Raw genomic sequence first — 26,414 nt, 5'->3', positions numbered from 1 at the left:
CGTGGAAAAACAAAGAAGAATCCACGGAAGTTCTAGAAACAAAAATTAAATAAAAAGGGAAGTAGGAAACAGGCTTAGACTATATCAAAATACGTTATAAAGCCATAATAATTGAAACAGTAAAGTATTGACCCATGAATGAGATCGGAGGTAGAAAAGAAAGTTGAGAAAAGGTCCATATATATGTGGGAGTTTGAAATATGATAATGATGGCACTTCAAATTAGTGGAGGAAAAATAGTGTTGAGATACGTGATAGACATCTAGAGGAAAATAAAATGGGAACCTTACCTCATACTTTGAAGCAATTTGAATTCCTGAAGGGTAAAATTTACATTTATAGACATGAAACAATACAGAAATCACAAATAATGCTTCATAGATATAAAGATTAATAGACTAATCTTATTAATAGATTTATAAAGATTAACAAATATAAGGTACTTAGCAATTTTTTAAAAAATTTAGTTGGGAGAAAAAACAGAAAAGAAAGCCAAAACACAAAGACTGAGAAAAATATTTGCCAATCAACTTACAAAAAATTCCTACAAATCAATAATATGACAACCAACAACAAAAAAAAAAATAGAAAAATGGGCAAGGATTATGAACTGTCAGTTCACAGAAAGGGAGTACAAATGATTCTTTAGCAAAAAGGTGCTCAGTTTCACTCATAAGGAAAATGCAAATTTAAACCACCACGAGATCCCATTTTAGCCAACAGATTGATCAGGATCAAAATATTTGATCATAGTGTTGGTGACAGTGGGGGGAATCAGGAAATATGGCCGCTCTCTCACATATACAGCTTGTGGGCCTGTAAGTTGGCCCAGCTTCTGCGGAGATCAATTTTGCAATATTTACCAAAATTAAAAATGCAGAAACTCTTTGCATCAGCAATTCTAACTTCTAAATATTTATCCTACAGATATATTTGCATATGGGTGCACAGATTTATACTCTGGGAAATTCACAATAAACATTGTTTATGATAGCACAAGATTGAAAGCAACCTCAATGTTCCACGCTGGGGGACTGACTACATAAATCATGGTTCATCCACATAATGGGCTATTCTACGGCCAATAAAAAACCCATGTGGAACCGTCAGGAAGGTAGATGGTTAGGTGGAAAAAGCAAGATTCAGAACTGTGTATATCATACTATATCATACAAGTATTTTAACACACACACAGTTACACAGAATTTAACTGGAAGGAGGGTAAGAACTTCCTAATGGCGGGACTTCCTTGGTGGTTCAGTGGTTTAGAATCGGCCTTCCAATTCAGGGGACTCGGGTTCGGTCCCTGATCAGAGAACTAAGATCCTACATGCCCAGGGACAACTGAGCCCATGTGCCGAAACTAGAGAAGCCCGTGAATCGCAACAAAGATCCCAGGCAATGAGAGACCCCACATGCCACAACTGAGATCCAGCTCAGTCAAATAAATAAATATTTTCTTAAAAAAGAACTTCCTAATGGTAATTGTCTCCAGGAAGAATTGAGAAATGGTGGATAGGTGGGAATAGAATGTAATTCTCTATAAACACTCTTGAACTTTTAACATTCATATCATGTGCTCTTATTACTTATTAAAAAAAATTTTTTTTAAGATAGTCAAGGTCGCTTGGGGGGAGCAATTTGATAGAATATCTGGTGCTAGCAATTTCATGTTTAAGGATTTCCCCCACACTCTGAAATACCCTGAGAGTGCCACGCTGCTCACAGAGCCATACTTGGGTAATCATTACCCGTAATAGCAAATCATTAGAAATAACTTAGATGCCCATCAGGAGGAGAGTGGTCAGGGTAACTGTGGTACATCCTCTGCTGAAATACTCTCCAGTGAGCAGTGAAAATGAGATAGGTCTGTATGTGGCATGAGGTTAAGTGAAACAAACACCCACCCTTATAAAAAAAGTATTATATTTTAAAGTTATACATGTTTGTTTCTTTAAAGAATCATATAGTGCATTACTTCTCCAACTATACTCCTCTGGCCACCTCCATCAGAATCCTATTGGATGACGACTTCCCTGGGGGTCCAGTGGTTAAGAATCTGCCTGCCAGTGCAGGGGACTCCAGTCTGATCCTTTGATCCCTGGTCCAGGAAGATCCCACATGCTGCAGGACAGCTAAGCCCCTGCACCACAACTACTGGGCCTGTGCTCTGGAGCCTGTGAACCGTGACTGCTGAAGCTTGTGCGCCTACAATTTGTGCTACATAAGAGAAGCCACGACAATGAGAAGCCCATGTACCACCCCTGGAGAAAGGCCACACCCACCAATGAAGACTCAGCACAGCTAAAAATAAGTAACCCCTTCAAAATTCCTGTTGGACATACAGATTCCTGGGCTCCACTCTAGAATTAGTCACCCCCAATCCTCGATGGTTCACAAGCTCCTGTGACTCAGATGGCCCTGGGTTTAGGTGATGTGTGGGCCCCAAGAGGGCAGGGGACCTCGCCCATTCTCAGGGTCCCTAACAGGGCTCCTGAGTTCCTTCCTCCTCCCTCTGGACCAGGCCTTCAGCGTCCCTGCCCCATGCTGGTTCTTCACTGAACTGCTTGGATGATTCTGCGAGGTCCCTGCCTGTCTGGTTTGCTGATTTCACAGCCAGCACTTACTAGGGACTCAGAGGGCAGTCAGTCCTGCCCTGTGCTGGGGGGGTCCAATCCCTGGCTGAAACTCACTGAACACTCTCTAACCTTCTGAAATGGGGAATCCCTGCCTCCCACTCTGAATCCTGGGGTGAAGGAGCAAGAACTGGGGTGAGGGGGTAGAGGCCTGATACTTTGCTGTCAGTTTCTCCCATTCCCACCCAGCAGGGAATGGAAAGGAAAGTTCTGCCATAGAGTTGACAGGGGAGCCCTGAGAGGGCCTGCACCTGAGGGCAGCTGGGGAGGCAGGATGTGCGGGGATTGGGCCAGAATTCAGGGCCTCGGAGACCGAGGGAGCTGGGCCAGGGCTAGAGTCACCCAGGAGCATGAGAACCACCAGGGGCACTAACCATAGAGGTGGGTGCCTGCGGATCAGAAGGCCAAGAGGGGTCTGGAGTTCTGAGTTTGCAATAAGCACCTCCCCCAGGTTACTCTTATACTAGGGAGCAACTAACTTTGGGATGCCAGGGGAAGTTTCTGAGCATTCAGGGCAGGGCCTGGGGAACCCCTTTAACTCTCCAGACTCCCTACTGGCCCAGTGGTTAAGAATCTGCCTGCCAAAACAGTCCCTGGTGCGGGAAGATTCCACAGGCCACCACAACTGCTGAGTCCATGTGCCCTGGTTATTGTTCCACAAGAGAAGCCACTGCAATGAGCAGCTTATGCACTGCAACTAGAGAGCAGCCCCCGCTTGCTGCAACTAGACAAAGCTCGTGAGCAGCAACAAAGACCCAGCACAGAGAAAAAAAAACAAAGAAAGAAAGAACTTCCCTCTCTCAGGTCTGCTGTTTCTCTGCTACCCGCCCCGGTCCCACCCCTGGGCTGCCACTTTGAGCTCTGCTCTGAGGTCAGCACAATTTGGCTGTGGCTTCTACATAAAAATCACAGCAATATTAACAGAAGCCAGAATTTTCCAAGTGCCTCCCAAGTGTCTGTTGTGGGCACGTGGGTGCTTTGCTATCGTTAAGAGGATCCCATTTCCCTCAACAGCTTTATTGAGATATCATTCACATACCGTACAGTTCACCCATGTGAAGTGAAAAGTGAAAAAATGAAACTGAAAGTCACTCAAGTCGTGTCCAGCTCTTTGAGACCCCATAGACTATACAGTCCAGGGAATTCTCCAGGCCAGAATACTGGAGTGGGTAGCCGTTCCCTTCTCCAGGGGATCTTCCCAATCCAGGGATCAAACCCAGGCCTCCCGCATTGCAGGTGGATTCTTTCCTGGCTGAGCCTTAGGGGAAGCCCATTCAAACTGTTATGATGATTTACATTGTATACGATTTTCTGTGCTGTGCTGTGCTTAGTCGCTCAGTTGTGTCCGACTCTCTATGACCCCATGGCCTGTAACCTGCCAGGCTCCTCTGTCCATGGGGATTCTCCAGGCAAGAATACTGGAATGGGTTGCCATTCCCTCCTCCAGGGGATCTTCCCAACCCAGATATCAAACCTAGGTATCCTGCATTGCAGGTAGATTCTTTACCATCTGAGCCACCAGGGGTGGTGTTAAAATTTCATTGGTTTTTTGTTTCTTTACAGAGTTGTGTGTTCATCACCCCAAATAATTTTAGAACCTTTCCATCCCCCCCAAAAAGAATCACATACCAAATCAACCCCCACTTTCCTTCCCCCCAGCCCGGGCGACCTCTGTTCTGCTTTCTGTTTCTGTAGATTTTTCTATTCTGGACATTACATAGAAATGGAATCCTACAGTATGTAGCTTTTTGTGTCTGGCTTCTTTCACTTACAGTAACGTTTTGATTATCACTTAGAATAATCCATGATGTAACAGAAATCAGTATTTTGTTCTTTTTTCTTGCCAAGTCTCAGTAATGTTCCACTGTCTGGACACACCACATTCTATTCACCCATTCACTGGTTGATGGGTATTAATGTTGTTTCCACTCTGGGGCTATTATTTATGAGTGAATAAATAATATGAGTGATTATTCATGCACAGGTTTTTGTGTGGATATATGTTTTCAGTTCTCTCGGGTACATACCTAAGTGTACAATCGCTGGGTCATATGGTAACTCTATGTTTAACATCCTGAGCAACTTCCAGACTGTTTTCCCAAGGAGCTGCATCATTTTATCATCCCACCAGCAGTGTATGAGGGTTCCAATTTCTCCACAGCTTTGCCAACCTTTGTTATTCTGTCTTTTTTTTACTAGGCATTTTTATTTTTAGCTAATTAATTTTTTTGGCTGTGCTGACCTTTTTTGAGGTGTATGGGCTCTTTGTTACACCATGTGGGCTTTCTCAAACTCCAGCACAGAGACTTCTCTGGTTGTGGCTCAGGATTATTTGCCCCGCACCATGTGGGATCTTAGTTCCACGATCAGGGATCAAGCCTGCGTGCCCTGCATTACAAAGCAGATTATTAACCACTAGACCACCAGGGAAGTCCTTCTCTGTGTTTTTGATCCTTGCCATCTTAGCATATGCCAAGTGGTACTTCATTATGATTTTGATATACATTTCCCTGGGAGTGTTCCCATTTGACAGAAAAGGAAGCTGAGACTCAGAGAGGTGAAGAACTTTCCCTGGGGTCCTGAAACAATCATGGGCATAGGCAGGATTCTATCCCAGGCGCTATCTCTTCCCTGAGCTGTATTCCCAGCGGAGCAAGAAAAAGCCCTCTAAGGAGGTGGGGACTCCCCTAAAGAGGGAGGGGACTGTAGATGAGACACAGCCCTTGGGAAGGTAAAATGAGGTCCCGTGAAGCCTCAGGATTTCCTGTGGCAAAGTCCTCCCCTGGTGCAGTGTAGGTGATCAGGACCTGTAAGAATTGTCACCGTGCTAGCACGAACCTGTACCCCTCCCCCCCCAGACCTGCCCAGAGGGACCTGGGCTTTTCAGGCCTGCCTTGCACTTGGGGATTTCTGGAAGGGACCATGTTCACTGAATAAAGGGACCATGTTCACTGACTGCTGGCCTGAAAGGACCATAGGTCACATACCATCCAGACTAGGGATCCTGCAACCAGTCCGAGCCCTGCCGGCTTCACAGCCTCGTTGATACACATCCTCATTCAGCCAGCCATCCTCCAGCCTGCTCTTCTCCGAACTTCAGCTTCCTCATCTCAAAACTGAGGATACATGCCCCCCTTGGGGACTGCTGTGGCGGTCAGCACAGTGCCTGGGGCACACTTGGTGCTCAGCCAGCGTCAGTCATCATTTCCAGCATCTCCCAGACCCTGCTCTTGAGGAGGCTCACTCAATCTGGCTGGCAGGGGAGCTCGGGGACAGGCAGATGCCCCAAGCTCCATGTGGGTGATGCCAATGGTTTCTGTAGGGGCACAAAGGGGGTGCCATCTGGGCATGCTGGCTACGAAGGCTTGACTGATATACCCCCAGGCAGATTCTCAGCAGGACCGAAGTGGGCAGGACTCTCGACTGGGATGAGCAAAGGGGAGTCCAGAACCCAGGGCATGATGGAAGCAACAGTCAAGCTTGGCAAAACAGATTTCATTAGCTTAGCCTCTCTGAGCCCATTTCCTCAACTGTAATATGGGGGTGTTGATACCTGGGGAGAAAATGAGATCCCTAAAGTACTGTGCCCAAACTTCCCGACTGACCAGTCCACGTGCTCACATGCAGGGCCATTGATTACAGTGCACCCAGATGGGACCACAGATTCTTGTCAACAGTATTAATGGATGAATAAATTGATAAGTTGTAGGATAGTCAAGCAGTAATAAAAATGGACACATTACAGACACATGAAACAATCCAGATGAATCTCACAAACATAAGAGTGTATGAAAGAATAGATACGGTATGATTTCATGCATATAAAATTCCAAAAATGTAGATAAAACTCAACAGTTTTGTTTAAGACGACATACATATAGGCAGTAACACTGTAAAAAAAAGAACACTGAGAATGGGATTACCTTAAAAATTAGGGTGGTGGTTCCCTCCGGGAGAGAGGAGGGGTAATCTGGAAGACACACGGTAGGGGGTTCTTCTCTGGGGCCGCCTGGTGAGCTGGTAACTCACCCTTACTTCATTTATAAGTTATTTATTCACAAAACAGTGTAAACATGTTTTTTGTTCGCTTCGGCATGGGTAATGATCTCAAAATCAGAATAATTCAAGTGCCTGGTAATTGGATTGGCGCTGGACGAGGGCTGGTTTTCTTTCTCCTTGAGCCCCTACTGGAGTTCATTCTGTGCTTGGGGAGTGGAGAGCAGGAGCGAGATGGGACTGAGTGAGGCGCGGGTGTGGGCTGGCCTCCCCCTGCCCATCTCCCCCTCCCTGGCGGCGCTGTTCCCAGACGTGAATGCCCCAGAAAGACGCTGACCAGAGGTTTTTGTTTAAACCGCTTTATTCAGGTCGGCTGGTAGTCACGGACTGGATCATGTGTACGGGGTAACCCACACCCCCCCAGGCAAAGCCTAGGCCTCTCCCACATCCCCCGACTCCATCGCTGAGGGGTGGCCAGAGGTTCCAGCCAGTTCTGAGGGTGTGTGGGGCTCAGTAGAAATATTTACAAATCACCAAGGGGGTGGGTGCCCCCCTGCTCAGGAATTGTGAAGGGATTTGGTATGGGGGGGCCCTTGGCTCCCAACAGCCCCAGGCCCTTGGGGGGAGGGGTGTTCAGCATGGGTCCTGGGAGGGGGCTGGGATGATAGGAACTGGCAGAGGGGGCTCCTGGGGAGCCTTGAAGACCCTCCAACAGGTCCCGCTGGTGCAAGACTCTGCGTGGGGCCGAGGGGTCAGAAGGAAAAGGCCCTCCTTCTGACTTGCCATGAGAAGGGGCAGATCCTGGGTCCCCTGCCTCTCCGGTGGTTGGGACAAGGGGCTGATTCTTAGTAGGAGGCTGAACATGAAGGACCTACCTGCAGGCAGGGGGAGGGGTCTCCCCGTCCTCCCAGCACCCCTGTAAGCCACTCGCTAAGGGATCACGGCTCTCCTGGGGGCCTCTGTGCCTCACTCCTTCACCAGAGGCCCTGGTTCTGCTCAGAAGATTCAAGTCCACATTTGGGAGGGGTCACCGTTCCACACCCCGGGGTCCAAGCAGGGGATGGGAGGAAGGAAGAAGAGTAAGGCTGGGAGGTCCCCGGCTTGGGACGGGATGGGGGACAAGCAAGCAAAGCGAAACACTGGACTCAACTGAAGCTGGTGACGGATGAGGGGCAGCCCGGTCCCGGTCTGGTGCCCCAGCCCAGCGTTCCGGGGCGGCTGTCCCCTGGGTGCCCCGGGCCACCTTCTCCAAGGAGCCAGGTCGCAGCGAGGGTCTGAAGGGGGAGGGTTGGGCGGGGCTTACATGCTGAGCCGAGGGGTGGCGGGCGCAGGGCCGAGGAGGGGGCCACGGGCCGTCTCGGGGATGGGGAGGAGCTGGACCCGGGCAGCCCCGTCCCCGGCGGTCCAGCGGCTCCTCGTGCACTCGATACAGCCGGAGGGGCGCGGGGCCGGCCGGCGGCGAGCTGGGCATCAGTCTAGAGGCTGCAGGCCTCCTCGTCCACCGAGCGCTTCCGCAGCTCCTTGCCGGGCTTGGGGGGCGGCGGGGCGGGCGCGGCGGGCGGGGCCTCGGGCAGGTGCAGGACGGAGTTCTCCCCCGGCTGCACCCGCAGGTAGGCCTTGACCTTGTGGTGCCGGGCCTTGCCGTCGCTGAAGTCGATGACACGGCACTCGTAGGTGCCTTCGTCCGCGGGCTTCACGCGCGACAGGCGCAGCTTGTGGGAGATGTTGCTGCCCACTACCTTGACCACCTGGGGGCGACACAGAGACAGTGACCTTGGCCCCTGGAGTCCAGGGCCCGCTCCGCAAGCGGGGCCCCACGGACACTCCCATCAGGGCTCGCGGAGCTCAACAGCAGAAAAGCCGAAGCAACTTAAGTGTCTATCAACAGATCAGATAAACAGGCATTGGTCCGTTCATTCAGCGGAATATTACATAGCAGTGAAAAAGCATGATCTAGAACTAGCCCGGTTAGAGCTCAGGGATATGCAGGGTGAAGAGATCTCATTGCAAAACTTCTGCTGTGTGATTTTCAGCTTTTTAGTTTGAATTACGGACTCAGAGAAAGTTACAAAGAGGTCAGAGTCCCCTGTCCTCTTCTAGCTTCCCCAGTGATGTATCTGATAGCTGAAAAAAAGAGAACTTTGCCCTATAAAGTGGGGGTGGTGTGAAAGGGGGCTTCCATCCTTCTTATCCCCTTCTTCCTTAGAGCCAAAAGAAGCCTCTCCTACAGCTCCCACCCCATCTAGACAGAACAGGGGAGAACAGTCCCCAACACCCAGCTGCTGACCCCCATGCTCAGTGATGCCATTACCAGCCAGCACTGCAGGCTCGCCAGGGCCAGGATGGAGCTGAGTGAGCCCCAGACTGGTAGCCCCAGTCCTGAGCCCAGCTTGTCCTTCTCCCCTGGGGGGGAGTGATGGGGACAGATACCCAGCCTACCTGTTCTTGCCACACCCCAAATTCTGTAGGAGGACACCCTTGCTGATCAGCCTTGCAGTGAGGAGGCCAGGGTGAGAAAAAGGACGGTGTCTGAGGTGGTGTGTTCACCATGCAGCTGAGCCCTCACACACATGACTTCTAATCATCCCATCAATTGGCTCTGGCTTCCCTGGTTCCTTCCTCCTGGATGCCAGGCTCTTTCTGACCTCACAGCCTTTGCTGGTCTCTCTGCCAGAATGCTGTCTCCCATCACCTCTTTGACTCCCATTCATTCTCAAACATCACCTCCTCCAAGAAGCCCTCCATCACATCGTCCTGTCTATTTCTTTCCTAACACTCATCACAACTGGAGAACCATTTATTTGTCTGTTTACTTGATTTTTGTTTTTCTCTTTGGCTAAACTATAAACTCCATGATGGCAGGGATGATATCTATCTTTTTCATCTCAGTGACCACTGCAGAGCCTGATACCCTGTATATAATAATAATGAAAAAAGAAAACATTTAAATGTTTAAATGGACTTACTCTAGTTCCTCCTTTCTCCAAATGAAGTGGTACCCAGATATCATGCTTGTTAATTTTGGGTCACATATATATAATCATACCTACTTTACAGATGGTGAAGTTAAGGCTCTGAAAGATGGCTTTCCCATGGGCATTGAGTCAGTGAATCCAGGTTGCCTTGGCACACTCTAAGCCTTCAAAGGTGTGATGGGCCCACAGAGGGTCACCCAGAGCTGGCAGGGCCATGGGGCACTTCCCAGGCTCCGGAACGGGAGAGAGCAGTGGGCAGCTGCAAGGAGCCTGGCTCACCCTCTCTCCTTCTGACCGTCCTGGCTGGTCATCGTCCCCCGCAAAGCAAGAATACATGGGCTTATGGTGCAGCAGGAGGCAGGAGGTGGGACAGAGGCAGAACTGCTCACCTTCTCTGTAGAACAAGCAGTGGGAGACTCTTCCAGCCGCCCCCCTGGGTGTGGGATACCCCTCCTCCCCGGTACTGGGGCAGGGCCCAGCTGGAGGCCATCAGCCCTGCTGGTTCCGTCACCTCTGACCAAGGGCACAGAGAGGTCCTGGGGCCCTGCCACACTCTCAGGCGAGTTAGGAGACGCCGTTGCAAATGCGCAGCGGGGAGTGAATTACCTCAACATCTGTTTCCCTCACGGATATTAATTATCCTTCATTTGTCAACCCTACAAGGCGCTAATGGAGTAATAATGTGAAGCGCTGGGAGGAGCGCTGGGAGGAGCGCTGGGGAGGGAGCACCACGCATGGCCCACCCCTCCGCCCACCCTTTCCCTTCCCAGGACTGGAAGCTCTGGTCACCAGCTCCCTCCTACCCCGCCACCCCTGTGTGTGACCTCCGCCACTCAGGGAGGAGAAGGGAGACAAGGAGAACAGCAGGCAGTGCTGGGAGGCTGGATCTGACCCTGACCCGTCCCCAGCACCCTGGCCTCAGTTTTCCTGGGCTGGATTCATCCTTTCATTCGACAAGACCATGAGCGAGGCCCACTCCGAGCCGGGCGCTGGGGATACAGCTGCGAGCCAGCCAGACCCCTGCGACTCCCACGGAGGCTCCAGGTCTAAGGGAGAACCCAGACCTCACATCCGTAACCAAGCACCCCGGAGAGCCGGCTTCCACCAGGGCGACAGAAGAGGACACACATCAGTCCTGGGGCTCTGCATCTGTAAGCACCACCCAGAGAAGGCAAATAATAAAAAGAGTAACAACAGTAGTCAGCAGCAGAGCTGGCAGCTAATATTTATGGAGCACTTGATCCCCGGGAGATGATGTGTTAAAGAGTCTACACCATATTTAAACCCCATAATAAATAACCCTATGACGTAGGCACTACTGGGATACCCATTGTGTGGGTCAGGAAACAGAGGCTCAGAGAGGTAAGGTGATTTGCCCAAGGCCACCCAGCTGGTGACAAGAACCAAGTCTTAATCATATCCCTGGGGAGCCTCCCAGGACCAGTAAACAAGTCTGTCTTTCCACCACACCCCACCTCATTCCCTAGGCCCACAGCCCTCCATGTCTTCAGGGAGCCTGGCCCCTTCCTCAGAAGCATCTCTTACGGGAGGGAGCCAGCATCTTACCCAGGCTTCAAGGGGGTGGTGGAGCAGCCTGTTGGATTTCAATATTCACAAACTGGGCAGAAAAATCCTGCAACCCAGCCCCCCAGCACGGGGCTGTGAGGTGGACAGATCCCCACGCGGAGGCCTGGCTGTAAATCATAATCGCCTCGGCATGGGCATCGACAGGCCTTAGCAGTGCAATTAAGCACCTAATTATGCTGAAAGAGACAAGGCCAGTCCATGCCATGACCAAGCTCAGCCTCCTTCCTGCCTGCCCATGGCCCAGGCCTCGCTGGACACGGCAGGAACCCACAGACCATCAGGTGGGTGGGCTGGGATCCTTCTCCCGAGCTGTACCAGGAAGAGTGGATGATGGCAAATTAGTCCACAGTGCCAGACCTCTCCTCCATGTGTCCTCAGCCTAAGAGTGACATGGTGACCCTGAGAAGGTGCCGGGTGGGGAGCAGGGGGTCAGGAGGTCCCTGCCCCAGGCTGGGCTCTGAGCTCTGCCACTCCCGAGCTTCCATCAGCAACACCCAGCCAATTCACCAGTGCCCAGTTGGTAAAGAATCCGCCTGCAATGCAGGAGACCTGGGTTCGATCCCTGGGTTGGGAAGATCCCCTGGAGAAGGGAATGACTACCCACTCCAGTACTCTGGCCTGGAGAATTCCATGGATGGTATAGTCCATGGGGTCACAAAGAGTCGGACACGACAGAGAGACTTTCACTTTCACTTTGGCAAGGCCAGACGCCAACTCAGAGTCCCCCAAATCTGGGCCCCAGAAGCCCTCACCCATTGCAGCCAGGCCCTCCCAAGTCATGACCCCCATTTCTCCCTTCCCACGGGCACAATCCATCTCTGAATCCCACTGATCTTCCTGCTAAACATTACTGGTCCTCCCCTTCTCTCTGGAATCCAGATCCCCATGCACTGGCCAGGGCAATATCCCAGCCTCCCCCAGGGCCTCTCCAAAGTGCTTTGGCCCCTTCCAATCCATCCTCCCAAGACAGTCAGACATATCTTTCCAAAATGGCTCCAACTTAGAACCCTTCCTGCGATGGCTCCCCATAGTGGCTGCTGGGGGAAACTTTAGGGTCTCATCCTCTCCTTTCCCTCACCCACCAACACACGCAGTGTGTGTGTTGCAGTTCCTCCAACACACACACACACACACACACACACACACACAAACACACACACACTCAGAGAAGTTCCCTCTACTCCAAGTCAACCTCCCTACACTCCAGTGCTCACTTCAAAGAACACCTCCTCCAGGAAGCCCTCCAGACCCCTCAGACTAGGTCAGGTCCTGTGACTGGCTGCACTCCTTCTTATTTTGATAGTCACAGTTGTAATTTTACTTTTTATCATGTGTGATGGTTGAGTTATCATCCATTTGCCACACCGACTGGGAGTACCCTGAGAGTGGGGACTGGGTATGTGTGATCATGGCCTTCACAGAATAATCTTTGGGGCCTCAGCCAAAGGCCGGCTGCTCTGTGCCTGTTTCAAGGGATTCCCAAGATGGATGGAGTGATTTCGACTCCACATGAATCTTGCCTCCCTTTCAGACTTCAGAATTCCATGCCCTTTGTATACTGTGGATCACTGCAGGAATTTTCAAGGAAATATAGAAATGTCTACTACAGAAAATAAAGTCGTAGTACACCATGACCCACTGCTTGGCCTGTTAATCCTTCATGAAGAATGCAGACCTTGTGTGCTGCTCTCGTTCCCAGCCCCCACTCCCTGCATCAGAAAACACACAGTATTCATGTGTATATCACATGTATGGGGTAGGCAGGCAAGGCAGGCAGGGGCTTGATCTGACAAATACTGCTGCTGCCTTTTAACCATTTATGCAGATTTGGGGGCCCGGGGTTGGGGGCTGCTGTTTGCTTTCCACAGTTTTTCAAAAATCCAATTAGGTCCCAACAGTTAAAAATCAGGGGCTTCCCTTTGCAATGCAGGGGACACTGGTTCGATCTCTGGTCCGGGAAGATCCTACAGGCCTTGGGGGCTGCAGCGTGCTTGCTGAGGCCTCTTTGGCTGCCCCCCGGCTTTTAGGGCTTGGCTGGAGTGGAGGCAGGGCTTAGGATAGCGGGGCTGGAACACAAGGCCACCTGCATATTGGGACCCAGGCTGCCCAAGGCTGTTTTGGACTGAAACAGGTTACATGAATCTACAGCACAAACAACTGCAGTTAGACCAAAAGAGAGACTAACAGTAACAAAGGCAGGTGAGCCTCCTGGGAAAAAGGATACATGTGGGGAATTTCACCTTATTTTAAAATTCAGCAGTTGGGGGCCATCTCTACTTGCGAAATTGTTAGTTAAGGGGACATTAATTCCAAAACACAGAACTTTAGTGAAGTCAAAAGAAAAACTTCCAGAACTTGAAAATGGACACAGGCAGAATTCATCTGAGCCCCAGGAATGAGGCCCTGATAAGGGAATCTTCAGCATATACAAGCTCCCAAGGGAGATAATTTTTAAGGCCAGGGGATCCTTCCCCAGGCCCCAAGTTAAATGAGATAAATCACATTGTAAAGTACTCATCATGGTTCTTGACATATGGCAAGCACTCAATAAACGTTAGCTGCCTTGTTATTATTGTTATCAGTGCTATTATTACAGGTGCCTGTAATTTAAACGATCTCTTTATGAGATTCTGAGCTCTTTTCTTTCCTTCTCCCGTTTTCTGCAAAGAAGCTGGGCCTCCTTTCCCTGCTCCACACCCCTCCACCCCCAATTCTGGGAATAGGAATCATGTGATTTGAAAATTCATATTAAGTTTCCACTGTAGTAATCACTGTCATTTACATGGCCGAATCCAGAGGACTTTACAGTCTCCATAGTGCTTTTCATATATTTGCTAGACAGCAATGAGCGGGGGAGGGAGGCCCAGGGAGGGGGCAAAGCTGGACCAGGACTCAGGTGGTCCTGGGACATTCGGTGTTGGCCCACTGTGTCCTCACTGACCCACCCCTGCACTCAGCGCTGCTGTATCTCAACCTCCCCAGGGCAACCATGGTGGACCCAAGGGGTTACAGCACCCATGATGGAGCCCTGCTTCCACCTAACCCCCAGAGACTCATTTTACTTCCTCCTCTGAACCTGGGGCCCCTGAGGTGCTGACGCTGCCCAACTGGGAGACTGAGTTGTTTGCCTTCCACAAAAATCAAATTAGGTCCCAACAGTTATAAAATCAGGGACTTCCCTGGTGGTTCAGTGGTTAAGAATACACCTTGCAATGCAGGGGACTCGGGTTCGATCCCTGATCCGGGAAGATCCCACATGTCTTGGAGCAAGTAAGCCCGTGTGCCACAGCTGTGGAGCAGAGGGCGTGCTCTGCAACAAGAGAAGCCACTGCAATGAGAAGCAGCTGGGGAGTAGCCCCGCTCACCACAACTAGAGAAAGCCCGCAATCAGCAACGAAGACCCAACACAGCCAAAAATAAAATAAATTTAAAAAAAAATCGGGAGATACTTCCTGGAACTCGGGATTTTTAGGTGACATAGGACTCTGGGGCCAGCACTCCTGCCTGGCTCATCTGGCTCCTGCAGACACAGGGCGTTCATTCCCAGGCTCCACCTTCCCAAACGACCCCTGCACACATACACGCACAGGCACGATGCGCATGGTGTTGGCATGTCCGTGTATCAAAATCTGTGTCTGGCTTTGCGCTGCCATTGGCCTGGGTGTGTGTTTGTGTGTGTGGCAGTCACTTGATAAATATTTATTGGGCGCTGACTACCTGCCAGGCATGGTGCCAGGCTCTGGAAATCAGGCAGGCACAGTCTCAGCCCCACTGTCTCCAGGGAAGGCAGGCCTGAAACAGAGGCTCACAAGCACAGATCAATACAGACAAAAATGCAGCCAGCAAGGAGAAGGAAGGGGCGCCGGCTGAGTCCCAGGGTCCAGGGAGGCTTGATAAGCTGAGTTCTGAAGGAAGAGAGAGGAACCGTTTTCTGACATGTGCAAATGTCAGGAGGTAGGAAGGAATGAGAGGCTGGGAGGCAGCCAGGTTTGGAAGGGACAGGGGAACCAGGTCCAGCAGACGAGATGGCCCAGAGGGTGAGCAGAGTGAGTTGTACAGAATCTCGAAGGCCATGGAGAAATCTGAGCCTTCTCTCGGGCTGCAGGAACCTGGGGTGTGCTGCAGCTCACAGATGTCCGTTAACTGTGCGTCCATGTACTTAAGAACTATCACAGGCAAGATGCTGTCTGCACAGGGAGCTGGGTCTGTGTTTGCCTGGGAATCTCCTAACAGAGCCCCAGCTGGTGCAGGAATCGCCAGGGATTATTGGGGTGGGGGGTGGGTATTGCATGATCATGCTGAGTACATTTATTTTATTTTACTAATTAGCATCTTTGCATGCCCCTCACGTGGGGCCCAGCAGCCTTGAATTCTAATCCTCTAAGTCAATTAGATTATTTTCTCCTTTGCCTTAGACGCTTCTTAAACCCCAAACAAAATCATCAGTGAGAGAGTTGCCATGAACGGTGTATATTAATGTACACAGAGGTCTCCACCTGGCCAGGCTTAAGTGATGGGTGTTTGGGCAAGAAACAAGGTGTTACGCATGGGCGTGCCCTTGGCAGAGGATGAGGGTAAGGGGCCAGGGCTTTAGAGGCGGTGGGCCAGCAGCCGCCCTGAGCCAGAGATGATTTACATTTTCCCAGCTCAGAAAGGCCCCGAGGGTAGATAGCACATATGATGCTTTGAAGGCCTTTTTCTGTCATCTGCCCATCTCCTGTCTGAACCTCCATGGGCGCCTCCCTCCCAGCCTCCCGGCCTCTGTTCTGCCACCTCCAGGGCCTGGCATGGCACCTCACGCCTCCCAGTGCCCACTCTTTACACTGTGACTTCTGCTCTGGGGGATCCTCTGTGTCTAAGTGGCCTTGGGGCCCCAAGCACCCCCACAAGTCCTTGATGGGCTTGGGAAGGAGCAGCAGCAAAGAGTGAATCTGGAGGTCACTCCCACAAATGCGTGTCCATACCCCTGTGGGTACCCGCATCTTCTGGGCGTGTGTCCAGTTGACTCCCAACCTCCTGCCAGGCTGACTGCATGCCCCTTGCACAAAGCCAACCTGGTCCCATGGCCACGCGTGTCACCAGGTCACTCCCCTCTCCTCAGCCTCTTCCAGACTCTGCTTGGGGCGCCCTTCTCTACAAAAACTGGCACTCCCTGAGTCCCTTGCGTGCCCTACCTCATAGGGCTCCAGCATAGCCTGGAGACAAAAGCTCGAGGCGGCTCAGCCAAGTCATGACCTCCAGCAAGGCTTTGACCCCTCTAAGCCTCAGCTGCCCCACCTGTAACATGGACCAAAGCTTGCCCTTCCCTCGAGAGATGGAGAATGATAAAAATGAGTCAATGCATTCGAAGGCCCAGCCAGCCCTGAAACCCTTCAGCTGTAGTTCCTCCGTCCCGCCTCACGTCCGGAGCCAGATGACCCAAGTGACCATGAGATGCTGCAGCTGTCATTTGTGATGGGCCGAAAAAAGCCGACTCAGTCTCCTTAGTCCCTCGTTGGCTCCCCAAATAAAAAAATGCTGCTGAGACAGTCACGAAGCATCAGGGATGCACACAGCCTTGGCCCCGACAGGAGAGAATGCATCTTCTCTCCCCCTGTCATTTGTTTGTGCCTGTCATTCAATGAACTTGAAAAATCTCTGGCTTTTAAAAAACAGAGCCGGGCCAATTTTTCCCCCTTCTTCTTTTTTTTTTTTTTCTTTTTTCCTTCTCCTCCATCTTCTTGCCAAAGCTCCCTGCTGAACTAGACCAATTTTTTTTTTTTTTTTTTTTAAATTACAGCTGCGTCCTCCATTAGAGCCCTTGTAAGAAGTCATTATCAAAACTCACACTTATTTTGGTGGCGTCCTTCCCTGCGTCTTCCTGCTGAGATGCTTTTAGCTGTTGGGAGCAGGAGGGTAGAAAAAGCAGAGACAAGGCATTAGCATCACAGGGTGGGGGTATGGGCCATGGCTAAGATTCTTGAGACAGCAGGTGATGCTCCGGGGACCATGGGTCTGGAGGCAGGGCTGCGGGGGAAGTCCTTCAGCTCTGCATCCACTCAGGGATGGAGGTGAGTCAGAGCAAAGGAAGATAAAGGAGGTGTCTATAAAACTGACTGCATACATGCTATGCATTCTGATATGCAGGGTATTTGGAGATACATAGGGAGGGTAGGTGTGAACAGGCAAAAATGTAATTTGGGTTTGGGGTATCTGTAGGATTGTCTGTCTGCACACTTGCGTCTCTCCCCATCTGTGGATGTGGCCTGTTTTCAGGTTTGTTTGTACAGATGCTGCCAGAGCCCTGTCCACATACTATCCCCTGCAAACTGACCCCAGAGGCTTCCAACTGCAAAGCCTGCAACTCCATGCCTAAGGATTTTCTCTGACCACTGGAGTCCTCTAAGCCAGTGTGCTGGGGAGTGGACACCCCCAGGAGCTAGATGATTTTAATATGTATTTGTGAATATGTTAGAGGCCATTTCATGAAACATGCAAGAATGTGTGAGCATGCCTGTGTGTGCATATGAGGGTGTGTCATATATGTGTTCATATGTGAACAGGTGGGCAGATACATATATGTTTGCATAATACTTATATACACACAAGTGTAAGAATGAGAGTGTCTTAGTTTGCTCCCCCAGAAGCAGACCTTGAGACAAAGATTCAAGTGCAAATGATTTATTTGGGAGGTGATGCCAGGAAACACCAGGAGGCGAGTGAGTGAACAAGTGATACCAAAGAGCCAAGGAAGTTAAGATTGGGTATGTCCTCAAGCCAGTTACCGCAGTGGGCAACTGGAACTTTCTCCCTCTGAGCACCTGGGGATGCTCTTCAGTTATCCCAACTGAAGGGCGAGGGAGCTGGGTTATTTACCCTCCAACGGCTTGTCAGTCATTGGTGGAGCCCTTCTCCAGCCTGCCTTGCCTTCCTGCAGGCTCTGTAGTCCGGAGAAAACCCTCAGGCAGTGTCGCAGGGGTTGGGAGTGGGGCTGGTGGTAGGGGATAGTGTTGGCCGGGCAGGTGGGCGGGGACACCAATAGCGTCTGCCTCCGCGGGGGTGTGTGTGTGTGTGTGTGTGTGTGTGTGTGTGTGTGTGTGTGTGTGTGTGTGTGTGTGTGTGTGTGTGTGTGTGTGTGTACATGTACCGTGACTGGGCTGCCTCGTGTGTCTGCAGGTATGTGGAAGGGCATGAGTGCACACGTGTATGTGTGTGACAGAACTGGGCAACAAGACTGTCCCGTGTTTAGAGGGCCATGGCTCAGCTGGTAAAGAATCCGCCTGCAATGCAGGAGACCTGGGTTCGATCTCTGGGTTGGGAAGATCCCCTGGAGAAGGGAAAGGCTACCCACTGCAGTATTCTGGCCTGAAGAATTCCATGGACTACCCATGGGGTCTCAAAGAATCGGACCCGACTGAACGACTTTCACTTTCACTACAAAGCAAGTGCTCCCAGGGCTTGGAGAAGGTGAATCAGGAGACCCGCCTTGCCCATTAACCTGGAGCCAGCTTCCGTCCTTCTGGCCTCAGTTCCCCCACCTGCACCTGAAGGGCGGGACTCTGCTCCCTGTAGGGCCCTACAAGCTGCACGCTTCCCAGGTGCACAGCCTGGCCCCACCCCCAGCCTGGCCCCGCCCCCACACCGACACCCCCACCAAGCTTCCATTCCAGGAAGAAGGCAGGGAGACCGCTGGGGGCTGCAGAGGACGAGCACAGCTGTAGCCCGTGCCCTCAGAGACGATGAGGGGCAGAGACATACCCACTCCCCGGGAGTGGGGGGGGGGCGGGATCCTCCCAGCCCCACTCGGAAGTCTCCCCCGGGAGGTACCTGGTTCGAGGCCCACGCCTGCTTGTCCGTCCAGTCCCTGTGGCTCCGCACGTACCACCACTGGATCTCCAGCGAGTACGAGGGCGAGCCGCTGCCGCGGAAGGAGCAGGCCATCTCCACGTCCTCGCCCGTCCGCGCCGTCATGTCGTGGGGCGTCTCTGTGAACAGGGCTGTGCGGAGACACCGGGGGAAGGGTGGCCAAGGGCTCAGGAAACCTCAGGGCCGGCGGCGGGGGGTGGGGTGGGGGAGGAGAGGGGTGGGGGGGAGAGGGGCGGGAGGAGAGGGGTTGGGTGGGGGAGGAAAGGGGTGGAGGGGAGAGGGGTGGGGGCGGGGGGTCCGGCGGCAGGTGGGGCATCTGGACAGGCTCAGCGCGGCTGGGGAAGAGGGCTGGGCGGCGGCGGCAGGCGGCAAGACTTGGGGATGAGGGAGGAGGTCCGGGGGCCCCGAATGTCCCACACGGGCCAGCCCTCAACCCCCGAGATCGCGGGCACCAGATTCTCTGGAGAGGGTAGTGACAGATCTGAAGAGGGCTTGGTTGGAAGGTGTGAGCAAGGAGGCCAGGAGGCCAGGGAGGAAGCTGCCGCTTTCATCAATTCTTCCCAGTTTCGCCGCCAGCCCCCGGCCCTGGGGGGTTCTTCTCAATCCCAGGGCACAGCATTCAACACAGTCTTTGAGAAAACCGGACCAGACCTGGGCCCCTACCCCAATCCAGGAACCCCTGCTGGGGTCCCCTCTGCCCAGGTTGGAGGGCAGGCCACTCCCACCTTCCCCTGGTCTCCATTCTGTCCTATGAACAGGCCTCCCTTTTCCTGCCTCACTTTGGTCTCCGCTGTTTCCAGTGCCTGAAATGTGCTTCCCTTGGTCCCTCTTTGGCCAGGCAAGTCACTCAAAGCTCCGCTGAAACCTGGCCCCCTCAGAAAGGCCTTCCCTGACCGACTGGGTCGGTTCCGCTCAATGCCCTGATCATGGTTACGGTCATGCACACCCCCTGGCTGTGGGCACTGCCTGTCGCAGCTGCAGGACAGCAGGGACTGGAGCTGCCTCACTACACATTTCCTGGCACCTACGAGATGCCTCGAACAGGTGGTACAGTCTCCATCCTCTCAAGGCCCCCAGGGGGCGGTGGGAGACGCACCTGCCTCCCGTCACCCGCGCCCCACCCCGAGCCGGGTCCAGCTCCCCAACAAAGCCCGGAGCAGCGGTTCCCCAGACCCAGCAGGACCCCCACCCACCGCCACCCCCGCCACGCTGTCAGGTAAACGCGAAAACCGGTCCCCACTGGGTGCAGTTCAGCACTGCTCCCACCATATGTTCTGTCTCTTGTCTTTCCAAACAAATACTGTCCTGAGACGTAATTAGAATTCTTTCCTCTTCTCAGGATGGATTATCTCGCCCTGGAAAGACGCCTGGCAGCGGGCAGGTCACCCAGGGAATGTTGCCTCTGTTGGTCCCCGCCACCCCATGTCTGTTTTGCTGCTGCCAGGCGCCCCCACCCAGCGGGCAGACAAGCCCACCTTGCAGCCCCCGAGGTCCCTCCTGGCACTGCTCGCCTCGGAGCTGGAGGAAGACAGAGCCTGACTGGAAGCGGGGGTCCTGCTCTGGGGTCACCTGTCGCCACCCCGCTCCCGTGATCCCAAGCACTTTGGGAGGGTCAGGATTGATAAAATCCTGTTGTTTCTGCTGTACACACAGGGTTTCCAAATGGAGCTTGACTCCAGCAATGAGCCTGTGGGTTAAGAGAAAGTCTGTGACATCCTTGACCTCCAAAGTCATGGGTTCAGGCTGCCCATGTTCTCTGAGGTTCGTGAAGGACTGACTGCCGTTGCGTAACAAAGCCAGTGTAATAAGAGCGGATGTTGTTTGAGTTACTGAACACGTATCAGGAGTGGTGTGTCAGCAACTGAGAGCTGGGACTGTCCTTGTTTCCAGTGGGCAGGAAACACATGGGCTCCTGGAGGAAGGTACCTGCCCACCCAACTTTGCCCTCCAAGTGCCCAGGCCCCCCAAAAACTGTAGGGTCTCCCTTGCCTCCTTTGTTCTTTCTCTTATGCCCCCATTCGGTCTCTGAGGAGTTCCATGGGTTCTGTCTCCAGAACATCTCCTGAATCAAGCCCCTTCTCCCCGCTTTCACTGCCCCACGCTGGGCCAGCCACCACCATCTCTCACCCATGACCGTGGGGGAACCACTGGTCTCCCTGCCGCCACCCACCCTCCTCACTGATTTATTTTCAACACAGCAGCCAGAAAAAATTTGGCAAAACACCCATCAGTCCCCCCAGCTCTCAAATCTCCCATGACGCCCTCTCCCTAAGACGAAAAACCAAAGCCTTTACAGTGGCTGACAAGGCCCTCCATGTTCAGGCCAGTCCCCTGTGGAGGAAAAGCTTCTACTTTCCCCCTTGCTCATTCCAGTGCTGACACAATGGCCTCTGTGCTGTTCCTCAGACATTCAGCTGAGATCCTACCTCAGGACCTTTGCACTTGCCATTCCCCCTGCTTAGAACTCTCTTCACCCAGATTATCACCGGACTCCTTCCTCCCCTTGCAACAGGACTCTGCTCAGATGTTGCCTCTTCAGCGAGGCCTGAGGGCTTCCCAGCTGGTGCTAGTGGTAAAGAGCCTGCCTGCCAATGCAGAAGACGTAAGAGATGAGGGTTCAGTCCCTGGGTCATGAAGATCCCCTGGAGAAGGAAATGGTAACCCACACCAGTATTCTTGCCTGGAGAATCCCATGGACAGTGGAGCCTGGAGGGCTACAGTCCATAGGGTCGCAAAGAGTCGGTCATGACTGAAGTGACTTAGCACACATGCACGTGCAGCAAGGTCTACCCTGACCACTTCACTTAAAGCTGCATCCCTGGGAATTCCCTGGTGGCCCAGTGGTTAGGACTCAGTGCTCTCAGTGCCAGGGCCCGGGTTCGATCCCCGTTCGGGGAAATTATATTCCACAAGCTGTGCAGTCAAAACAATTAATTAAAATTTTAAAAAAGAAGAAAAATTGCAAAATACAATTTGCATTGGGAAAAAAAAAAACCAACTGCATCTCTTGCCCCAACCCAGAGCTTTGAAACCCTCTTCCCTTCCAACAGTGCTGCCCACTAGGACTTCCTGCAATGAGGAAAATGGTCTATATCTGAGCTAACACAGTGGCCACCAGCCACATGTGTGTGTTAAGCACCTGAGATATGTATGACCAGTGTGAATAAGGAACTGAAGTTTAAGTTTTACTTCATTTAAATTAATTTAACCTTAAACGTAAGGACTTCTGTGGTGGTCCAGGAGAATAGGCCTGCCAATACAAAGGACACAGGTTTGATCCTTGGTCAGGGAACTAAGATCTCATGTGCTGAGGGGCAACTAAGCCCATGTGCCACAACCACTGAAGCCCACGTGCCCTAGAGCCCATGCTCTTGCAAGAGAAGCCGCTGCAATGAGAAGCCTGTGCACCACAATCAGATAATAGCCCCTGCTTGCTGCAACTAGAGAAAGTCTGTGCAAAGCAACAAAGACCCAGCACTGCCAAAAATAAATATTTTTTAAAAACTTAAATGCAGATGGCCACTAGTAGGGGATTGTTGTCGTTCAGTCAAATAGTCGTGTCCGACTCTTTGCAACCCTATAGACTGCAGCACGCCAGGCTTCCCCATCCTTCACCATCTCCTGGAGTTTGCTCAAACTCATGTCCGTTGAATTGTAGTTAACAGTTACTGTATTGGACAGCACAGCTAATACACTTATTTTATGTATGTTTATGGTCTGCTTTTCCTTCCAGGAGGCAGGGTTGGTGCCTGTCTTGCCTACTGATATTTCCCCAGCTCCTAGAACAGTGCTTGGCACATAGTAGGTGCTCACTAAATACTGATGCCGACTCGCCAACTCGAGCAGGACTGAAGGGGGCTGCCGAGGACCTGAGCCACCAGGAGGGCTGGGAGGTGATCAGAGTGAGCCGTTGGTGCCTGGCCCTGGGGACAGCGGGATTCTTCTCTGATCCACGCCCCTACCTGCCCAGCACCTTTGCAAATGGGGAAAGGATGAGAGCGGTGAGGCCCCCAGTTGGATCCGAGGTAACTGGCAGTGTGACCTTCCTGGCCAAGAGATAGTGAGAGTGACACTGCTGTTGTAACCCCCTCCAGGTGTTCCTGCCTGAGCCATGGGAATCAGAAAGTAACCACCATCTTCCCTCCTGTAAGTGGAGAAAGGGGATCCAGAGCTACTGTGTGGAGAGGGGCTTGCTCCCCACCCCCCCCACCCCACCCCCAGGATCACAGACCTAGGAAGGGCAGAGCCAGCCCTGGAAACTGGCTGTGTGACTCAGCCATGGCACTTCTCCCCAGGGCTGGGGGAGTTCTTCCCACAGGAGGATGGGAAATGGTACTTGTGGGTCTCACGGGTGGAAGGAAGGGCAGAAATGGGTTTCCCCAAGGAAACCCCTTCAGTGGGGTTTCCATCAGGGTGACCTGGGGAGGGGCTGGCCTCCATCCGCCTTCACTCAGCCTCCCCCTGCCCACAGGCCCCCCAGCTGACTGAAAACCCTGACCTTGGTCCTCCAGCTCTTCTTATTGATGCAGAAATCTGGCCCAGGGCTACTCAGCAACCAGGGGTGGGCAAGGTCAGCCCCTCTCCCCCAACCCGGATCCCAGTAATCGTCCTCTAGAGGGCGCTGTTCAACGGACAGGGAATGCGAGCCCCTCACCAAGACAGGGAATTTTCAATTACCTGTCACCATGTTTTTTAAAGTAACCAAAAAAAAAATTTTTTTTAAGAGGTGAAATTAATTTTAATCATTTATTTTATTTAACCCAAGATATCAAAAAATTATTTCAACATGTATAAAATTATTCATGAGAAATTTTACATTCTTTTTTGTGCTAAGTCTTGGAAATCCAGCATGTATTTTACATGATTACAGCACATCTCAATTTAGGCCAGGCACCTTCCCAGTGGTCAGTTGTCATGTACGGCAGGCGTCCTGGCAGGTGGTGACTCTGCCAGCCTCAGCTCCCCACTGCTCAGAGGAGGCAGCCCAGACCCAGCGTAGGGCAGTAACCCTTCCAAGGTCACACAGTGGAGCCTGGATTTGAACCCAGGCCAGGCTTCCCAGGTAATGTTAGTGGTTAAGGAACCCGCCTGCCGGTGCAGGAGACGCAAGACATGGGTTCGATCCCTGGGTCGGGAAGATTCCCTGGAGGAGGGCCTGGCAACCCACTCTAGTATCCTTGCCTGGAGAATCCCATGGATAGCGGAGCCCAGTGGGCTACAGTCTATGGGGTTGCATGGAGTCGGACACGACTGAAAAGACTTAGCACACTTGCACACACACACTGTCTGATTCCCAAGGCCGTGTGCTCTTTCCCACAGAACTCAAACTCCTTTGGGTGGTAGGACTCTTTCTTAAAAAGGAACAGTCCCCAGTGGCCAACCTTGTTCTGGAAGGTCCTGAGGAGGAGCCTTCCTGTGGGGCCAGGTGGGGGGGTCTGTTTTATTCTGAGTGTAAAGGCCTAGGCTGGTACGGAGGAGGCATTTCACCCGGCCTGAGGCAATCAAAGGAGGCTTCCCAGAGGAGGTGCTGCTCCCTACCACCCCCACCAGCCCCAGGTGGGCCAGGTAGTCCTGAGCCCAAGTGGGGAGGGGCCCTGACTGGGAGGATGGAGGGAGAATCTGCTCTAAGAACTCCTGTGAGCCAGGAGAGTTGGCTGTAGGTGCAGCCACCGGCTCTCCCTCTCCCCAGGGGGCTCTGGTCCCTCGCTTTCTTTCTCTCTGATCCTCTCAGACCCTGCCAGGAGGCACAGTGTTGGGTGGGTTGAAGGAGGCCCCCTCAGGAGCCCATTGGCTCCATCCTCCGTGATGAAGGGGGCAATGCGTTCTCAGGCCAAGTAGGGAAGCTGAGGCTCTAGGCGTTTGATGGCATATCTGAGTCTCCATATTCCAGAGGCAGCAACATGAGGGTTTGTTTGGGCCCCACCCCAGAGAGCCCCCTTCCTGAAGGGAGAAGCCACATGCAGGTGAGTGCCAGGACTTGGAGCCGGGGAGGAGGGACTGAGCCTGTTTCTGCCATCAGACTTGCTGTGTGACCTTGGGAAAATTTCTCCCCCTCTCTGAGCCTCGGTTAGCTCCTCTATACAATAGGGTTAGTCCTCACAGTATGAGACCCCACCAGCTCAAACAAACCCAAGGGAGCCAGGTCCTGGGCACTGGGAAGGGGAGGGGTCCCTTCCACTTGGGGGAGGAGGGGACTCTGGGGGAAGAGGAGGTGACCTGGCCCTTCAGCTGCACCCTGAAGGAGGGGTGAATACCAATAAGCAGAGGTAGGGAAGGATAGTGTGAACCAAGGAGGGAGGAGGGGAAACTCAGGGAGCTTTGTTAAAAAAAATAATAATAAAAATCACACCTTTTAAGGGGCATCTACTAGCATGATGCTGACATTGTCTCTAACAGTTTCTAATCCACTCACTCCCATTTGACAGATGAGGAAAGTGAGGCTCAGACAGATGACATCATTTGTCCAAGATACACACAGAGCTGGATTTTGAGCTTAGGGTCTGACCAGCAGGTGTGACCAAGACCCTGGGGGTCCATCAGCTCCCATCAGAATTTGGTCTGAATTATCAGGTCAAGTTCAGCCACCAGATTCCATTCTTCTGTGTCCCATTTGGACACCTCCAGAGACGGGGAGCTCAGCTCCTCATGCCTCCACTGAAGGTGGGCGGCTCTAGTTGTCAAGAGGTTCTTGCTCCCTCTGCTAATTCTGTGATGAGGACTCAGCATCAGCACCAGAGACCAGAAGGTGATCCACCTTAATTTTGATGATGACGATGATGATCTCTGACAAATATGGAGTGCTTGTTAGTATTCCATATTTGTTAGAGATCATCGTCTCTAACAAAGCCCTCTGCCAAGCTCTTTACACACCTTTTCTCATGCTCCCATCAGGATGCTACGGGGGGGAAGTGTGATCATTATCATCCCCATTTTTCAGATGGGGAAACTGAGGCTCAGAAGGGTTAAGTGACTTGCCCAAGGCCCCAGAGTCAGTGGTTATGTATGAACCCAGCTCTAGAGGACTCCAGAGTGGCAGCCCATAACTTCTAGACCATGCTCCTATAACCCTCTTCCCAGTCCCTCACCCCGCCGCTTCCTTCCCTCTAGCCTCTCAGACCCCTCCCCCACCTCCACGTCAGCATCCTTGCTGAGTTTGGGATGTTCAAATCCTTTTTCCTCTTTGACTTCCTCCCACCCCTCCCTGTTCAGATAACTCCTCCCAGCCAGGGAGGCTGATATAATTATAGATGTTTGAGAAGGATATTATTGTCCTCTCCAGCCCCAGGGCCCTGAGCAGGGCTGGGCTCACTGGGAAGACAATTAAAACCACTGTCCACAAATTAGGATTCTGCAGGAGAAGGAGAAAGGGGCTTGA

General features: G+C 52.3%; 1 protein-coding gene across 1 annotated transcript in view; it reads right to left on the bottom strand.

Annotated features, from left to right (window-relative positions):
• Positions 1 to 6,981: 6,981 nt before the first annotated feature.
• VSTM2L (V-set and transmembrane domain containing 2 like) overlaps positions 6,982 to 26,414 on the bottom strand; it is a 38,404-nt gene continuing 18,971 nt past the window's right edge. Inside the window, exons 2-4 of the mRNA XM_043480079.1 lie at positions 19,001 to 19,170; positions 17,022 to 17,072; positions 6,982 to 8,380 (exon numbers count right to left, since the gene is read on the bottom strand). Coding sequence (XP_043336014.1) covers positions 8,108 to 8,380; positions 17,022 to 17,072; positions 19,001 to 19,170 — 494 coding nt within the window. The 3' untranslated portion in view covers positions 6,982 to 8,107. The remainder of the gene's footprint in view (positions 8,381 to 17,021; positions 17,073 to 19,000; positions 19,171 to 26,414) is intronic.

The sequence above is a fragment of the Cervus canadensis genome, chromosome 10 (assembly GCF_019320065.1).
Source record: "Cervus canadensis isolate Bull #8, Minnesota chromosome 10, ASM1932006v1, whole genome shotgun sequence".
Classification (NCBI taxonomy): domain Eukaryota; kingdom Metazoa; phylum Chordata; class Mammalia; order Artiodactyla; family Cervidae; genus Cervus; species Cervus canadensis.
This window is presented reverse-complemented; position numbering and strand designations above follow the sequence as displayed.